This window comes from Solanum tuberosum, unplaced genomic scaffold (genome assembly GCF_000226075.1).
Source record: "Solanum tuberosum cultivar DM 1-3 516 R44 unplaced genomic scaffold, SolTub_3.0 scf00194, whole genome shotgun sequence".
In the NCBI taxonomy this organism is placed as follows: domain Eukaryota; kingdom Viridiplantae; phylum Streptophyta; class Magnoliopsida; order Solanales; family Solanaceae; genus Solanum; species Solanum tuberosum.
In genome coordinates, this window is record NW_006239120.1 from 980,527 (window position 1) to 987,613 (window position 7,087).

The 7,087-nt window shown below is 40.8% G+C and overlaps 1 protein-coding gene across 1 annotated transcript; it reads right to left on the reverse strand.

Moving 5' to 3' along the window:
• Positions 1 to 757: 757 nt before the first annotated feature.
• LOC107062077 (uncharacterized) lies at positions 758 to 5,736 on the reverse strand. Its single transcript, XM_015312300.1, has 2 exons — positions 5,383 to 5,736; positions 758 to 892 (listed from the first exon to the last, which is right to left on the reverse strand). The coding sequence occupies exons 1-2, from the start codon at positions 5,734 to 5,736 to the stop codon at positions 758 to 760; spliced, it is 489 nt and encodes a 162-aa protein (XP_015167786.1).
• Between the last annotated feature and the right edge of the window lie 1,351 nt (positions 5,737 to 7,087).

Here is a 7,087-nt window from a genome sequence, read left to right on the forward strand (position 1 = left end):
GTATTAAGGGTCCTCTTTGCGATCTATCCCTGTAAACTATGGAGGATTCAAGGCAAGAAATTCAGTAACTCTCGAACTTATGGACCCTTCAAAAGGTCCAAGAACATCTGGCGCAACTGGTTGGCATTGTGCAGCTACTAACTGTGCTAACATACATACTGCACTCTTGAAATCCTGATTATATGGAATAGGAGGAACTATAGGTGGTACTGCTGGTGGAGTTGGGGGTCCTGTAGTCCTCAGGGGCTCCTAAAGTAGTGGAGAAGCTATAGGGGAATGAGAAGATTTCTCCCCCTGGGTCTGACAATGGGCTACCTCCACGTGTGGTACCTTGCCGGTACCCTCGCTTGCCGTTATATCTAACCCCTGGCTAATTGTGGTCTATCTGGTGTCATCCATCTCTATCTTCATACAAATATCAATTTTAAGCCAGAAACGTCAACCTTTAAGACACCGCTCTATAGCACGAGGTGAGAAAAAAGGATAGGCATTCTAACAAGCCTGGTAGCTTCTTGCTTATCGAATGTGGTGCACAAGTTATTATAACAAGACTCTAGTAGACACTGTTTGCAGACTCCGTAGGATACAACGTTGCTATGATACCTAGTTTTCATGCCCCAAACTCAAGGGGTGCAACCGGCTCCTAATGCCAGAACTCAGGCCTGAGCCGACCCTGCTGAACCATTTGCTACTAGTGCATGGTAGCCACATACAATCAAGAAAACAAACAAGTATATCTCGGCTTAAAATAATGCCCTCAGCCGGCAAGGCCCCTATCAACAGATCTATAAAAAACAGCTACTCCCAAGAGTTCATATCTAGCAGAAAAGTCCTGATTGAGCCGTCGAGGCCACCATGATCTATATACTGAAACTGAGAGCAAGTATATATCCTGACAATACATAAAACAACTAACAAGCTTCAGCAAACCAATAAACTTGGCAGGCATGGCCATAACGTAGCTATACATCCCACACACTAGTCTGCAAGACTTTAAGAGTATTAAAGATTGGTGGGACAGGGACCAACCTAGCCATAAAAATATACAACAAAAAGCTAACAAACCTCCCAACTCTGGAAGCTCTGGAGGAAAGGGGTTAGCCAACCGGATAAAAGTCAATCCTGCTGCTAAGGAGGTCTACTGGGTCGTTTGTTGGGACTTGTAGGCATGAATGCAGTACCCTCAGGCAATGGGGCAACGGTATGAAATAATGTACGGAGTATGAAAGGCAATAGATTATTAGCAGGTATACTAATATACTAGAAGTAATCTGATAAATAAATCAAAGATAAGATAAGTGTACTGACATGATACTAAATCTAAACTTATCAAAAAAATAAATAATAATAACCTAACAAAGTCACCTTAAGCTCGGTAGGTACAAACAGCAAACAAGACCACCTACTCAGGCCCCCACATGCCTAGAAGGTACGAATCAGTCTATATACCCCTTTCGGTAGTACCCTAGCCCCGTAGGCAGTCACATAGCCCTCCTAGGCATTAATATAGCCCTGTAAGAAGCACATAGATCTCTTAGGCATCATTATTGCTTATAGACAACTCATAGCCCTCTTAGGCAACAACATGGCCCTGTAGGCAGCACAAAGCCTTCTTAGGCATCAATATATCCCCGTAGGCAACTCATAGCCCTTCTAGGCATCAATATAGCCTTGTAGGCAACTCATAGACCTTATAGGCATCAATATAACCCCGTAGGTAGAACATAGCCCTTCTAGGCATAGATCACATTCTTGCTGCTAACCACAATAGCCCCAAGGGAAACAATAACAATCCAATAGGCTAGAAGCGAGCAATTGAGATATAAGCGACCTATATGAATAGCCTCTAAGTTGTGTCCAACATAGGAACGCTACTAACTGAATAAGAATCCCAATAAGGGAGGATTATATCCACTCGAGCAGCCAACAATCAACAATAATGGCTACAAGTATAACAACGATAACAACCCAATTACATTGCTTCTAAGCTTTAACAAAACATGATATTACAAGGGAATAGCCTTAGAATACCTTTTTCGCTAAATTCACATGGCCTAAATACCTTTACTCACAATCCCCCCCTCGATACTACAACAAGGTAGGACAATGTTGACGAGCTCAATGCGTAGACCAACTTTTGTCAAAGTCTTAAATCGAGAAAATCTATAATTTGGTTGATCCTACAAATGGGTTTTCTAAGTTTTATGGTTCTTCACAAAAAAATGGAGAAAAAGTCGAAGAAGAAGATATATAAAAAGTTCCACTGACCTAGGGCCCCACCTCACGTGCATGCTTGCGCAGCCTTACAAAAACTTAAATATCTCTGTATTCTGAAGTCGTATGAACAAATGGTTTGATTCGTTGGAAACTAGACTCATAGACCTTCGATTTGATAGGTTGTAGGACCCATAACTCTTTATAAATTGGGAGAAAACCTCCGAGACATTTGACCCAAATATCAGAGAAATATTTAAGAAAGAACTTACGATAACTTTCGCCAACTTTTATCTTGCCACTTACCTAACTTCAAAATTTGAGATACAACCTTTGAACACTTAAAGTATGACATACCACATCATTCTTAATTATTACTCACCCTCTTTGTCTTTCCAAAAAGGTACGAGTTAATTTAGACGTTTCGAAAAGTGGGGGTGTTACAATATCTATGCACAAGCCGCGTCCTTAGTACGATTGAACTTACAAAGGCTCGTCAAGGTAAAGATGAGCTAGTTGTTGACTTTATCAATCGTTGGAGAAGTTTGATCCTCAAATGCAATGATCACCTTAGTGAAATTTCTAGAATTGAAATGTGCATCGAAGGCATGAATTGGGGTCTTCAGTACATCTTGCAAGGATTAAAGCTTAATACATTCGAAGAGTTGGCAACTCATGCACATGACATGGAATTAGGCTTGACTTTAAGAGAAGACTAACGATCTCCTGTCTATGGACCTCATGTAAATGGAGATATAGAAGAACACCAAAGTGGGGACAAGTACGCATCCAAAGATGACGTAGAAAAGTTAATGAATATCTAGACGCTCTTTAACGCACGAGCCTAAACTGCAAGTTATAATGCTCCTTAAGGTATGAGCCTAAACTTCATGTCACTCCTGACCCACAAGAGTATAAACTCTGTATGACACACCAAAAAAACACTTCCAGAACTGTGTTGTGACTTGATCATCTTCACTGAAGTATATAGGTACTTAGAACCATATTCTAAGTCCAGTTGCATGGGTGTTTAAAAAAACCACATGCTCCCACTTAATATGTCACATGAAAGTCAAAGTTAAAAGTATTTTTTTTTATCTTCTATTTTCATCAAGCTTCATACTTGCACGAAGTGTTGATGATTCAATAGGGGGTAAATCCTTATAAAATATGAGTTTATTGAATAGTATGCTTGAAGTCTTTAAATTCAGTTAAGTATGCAAGTTGAATTTTTTAAATTCTTCAAGTTTGCAAGGTAAAGTCTTCAAATCCTTCAAATATGCAAGTTGAAGTTTTCAAATCCTTTAAGTATGCAAGTTGAAGCCTTTAAATCTTTCAAGTATGTAATTTGAAGTCTTAAAATCCTTCAAGTATGTAAGTAGAAGTCTCATCCTCCAAGTATGCAAGTCAAAGTCTTCAAATTCTTCAAGTATGCTAGTAGAAGTCTTCAAATCCCTCAAGTTTGTAAATTGCAGTCTTAAAATCCTCAAAATATGCAGGTTGAAGTCTTCAAATTCTCCATGTATGTAAGTAGAAGTCTTCAAATCCAACAAAGTATGCAAGTCGAAGTCTTCGAATTCTTCAAGTATGCAAGTAGAAGTCTTCAAATCCTCCAAATATGCAAGTTGAAGTCTTCAAATCCTCCAAGTATGAAAATATTCAAGTTGAAGTCTTCAAATTCTTCAAGTATGTAAGAAGTCTTCAAATACTTTAAGTATGCAAGTTAAAGTCTTCAAATTCTTCAAGTATGCAAGTAGAATTCTTCAAATCCTTCAAGTATGCAAGTTGAAGTCTTCAAATTCTTCAAGTATGCAAGTAGAAGTCTTCAAATCCTCCAAGTATGCAAGTTGAAGTCTTCAAATTCTTTGAGTATGGAAGTAGAAGTCTTCAAATCCTTAAAGTTTGCAAGGTGAAGTCTTCAAATCCTCCAAGTATGCAAGTTGAAGTCTTCAAATCCTCTAAGTATGTAAGTTGAAGTCTTCAAATCTTTCGAGTATGCAAGTTGAAGTCTTCAAATTCTTCAAGTATGCAAGTAGAATTCTTCAAATCCTCCAAGTATTCAAGATGAAGTCTTCAAATCCTCCAAGTACACAAGTTGAAGTATTCAAATCCTCCAACTCTGCAGGTTCAAGTCTTCAAATTTGTCAAGTTTTCAAGTTAAAGTGTTCAAATCCTCTAAATATGCACTTTGTTAAATTTCCATGCCTTAATATGGAAAAAATTGTCCCTTTGCACCTAAAGCTTGTATTTTCATGGATTTTTTCCTTAGATGGATCTTTAAATTCTCATGCCTTAAGGTGGACGAGATTTGTCCCTTTGCACCTTAAGCTTGACATTTCGCGAATTTATCCATTAATGGATCTTATAAAGCCTCAAGTTAGTGATCTCAAGGCGAGGATGTTCAACACAACCTTTCACACCTCAAGATCAAATTCTTATGTAGTATTAAGGATCTTATAAAGCCTCAAGTTAGTGATCTCAAGACGGGATTGTTCAACATATCCTTTCACACCTCAAGATCAAATTCTTGTAAAGTATTCAGGATTTTATAAAGACTCAAGTTAGTGATCTCAAGGTGGGGATATTCAACACGTCCTTTCACAGCTCAAGAAGAAATTTGTGTTCCTCAGGAAGCAAACGAAGGGTTGTTCTAGACCAAACTCGACATTCTGGAACTAACCACGCTAAAAGAATTTTCATCTGAGTGCATTTTCCAAGAATGTTGACCAAAGTTAACCTTAGGCCAAATTTCAAAGGCTAAGACACCAAATGGTCCCATACTCGCACCGAAGGCCTCGGGACTCGTTTAGACGATGCTTCTAACCTAATTTGGCCATTCCGGACCTGATGGAACCGTCAAATTTTTGTCCTAATGTCGTTTACCAGATATTTTGACTAAAGTGAACTTTTTAAGGTTCAAAAGCTCCAAAACAAGGAAACGAGACTAAAACTCAAACGAACGCCTATGCGACTGAACAGTCAGTGCCAGCATGTCATAAATGACTTGGGGTCGCTATAGGAATGCTCTAAACGCCGAAATGAATGCATTAACTCAAAAATGACCTAAAGGGTCATTACAACACTCACTACTAAAAGAACTTTTGTCCATTAAAGTAAAAGTCAAGAAGTACCTGAAGGCTCAAATATGTTGGGGAACTACTCCCTCACCTCCTGCTCGGTCTCCCAAGTGGCCTCCTCGACTGGACAGTGCCTCCAACGAACTTTAACCACAGGAATGGTTCTGGATCGCAACTGTCTCACAACTTTGTCTAAGATGGCAACTTGCTCCTCAATATAGGTCAGTCGATCATCTAACTCAACCACAATATATTGGAGCATAGGGGACTCATCTGGAACATACTGGCGCAGCATCGAAACATGGAATACCGGATAGATAGCTAAAAATGTTGGAGGCAAAGCTAACTCATAGGCAACCTCACCAACTGTCCTCAAAATCTCAACAGGCTTAATATATTTTGGGCTAAGCTTGCCCCGCCTCCGAAATCTTATTACGCCCTTCATGGACGATACTCGAAGGAATACTCTATCACCAACGACAGAGCTCAACGACCGACGCCTGCGATCCGCGTAATAGTGGTGTCTACTTTGAGTTGTCCTAAGCCTATCCTAAATCACCCTCACATTATCTAAGGCCTCCTGAAGAAAGTCTGTGTCGCGTGGCCTAGTCTATGTAGACTGAAACCAACCAATCAGAGAGCGACAACGCCTACCATATAAGGCCTCGAACGGGGCCATCTATATACTAGAGTGGTAGTTGTTGTTGTATGCAAAATCAGCCAAGGGGAAAAACTTGCCCCACTGACTTCCAAATTCCATGACACGGGCCCACAACATATCCTCAAGGACCTTAATAGTGCTTCCACTAGCCATCAGTCTGCAAATTAAATGTTGTGCTAAGGTCGACAAGGGTGCCCAACTCCTCCTAAAAGACCCTCCAAAAGCAGGAAGAAAATTGTGAACCTCGGTCTGAAATGCTAGAAACATGGACACCATGAAGACGAACCCCCTCCCGAATGTAGATACGAGCCAATCTCTCGGCACTACAGGAGGTATGAATGGGGATGAAGTGTGCTGACTTGGTTAATCGATCCACGATGACCCAAATGCTGTCACGACCCCTGGAAGTCTAGGCAAACCCACAACGAAGTCCACGGTGATACGCTCTCACTTCCACTCATGAATGGGTATTCTCTGAAACTCACCATGAGGCCTCAAATACTGGGCCTTCACCTGTTGGCAACACAGGCAACGGGACACATAGTCTCAGATATCTTTCCTCATACTGCTCCACCAGTAATGCTGCCTCAAGTCACTATACATCTTAGCGGTACCTGGATGGATGGAATATCTAGAATCATGGGCCTCGCTAAGGATCAACTGAATCAAACCCCCAAATCTCAGAACACACAATCGGTCAGCAAACCTCAACACTCCATCTGAATCTAAAGTAGCCAGCCAATACTCTATCTCTGAGTGCCACCAAAGACTCATCCTCGAACTATCGCCCACGGATTCGGTCTAACAAAGATGACTGAATCCCCACATGAGCTAACATCCGTCTGGAATCTAGAAGATCTAGTTGAATCATCTGGTTGGCTAAGGACTGGATGTCCAAAGCCAAAGGTCGCTCCGAAACAGAAAGAAAGGCTAGACACCTATACTCACTGCCTTCCGACTCAAGGCCTCCACTATCACATTCGCCTTACCCGGATGGTAAAGAATAGAGGGGTCATAGTCCTTTAGGATCTCAATCCAACGGCGCTGCCTTGAATTAAGATCCCTCTAGCTCATAATGTACTGAAGGCTCCGGTGGTCAGTGTAGATCTCACAACGCACTCCATATAGGTAGTGC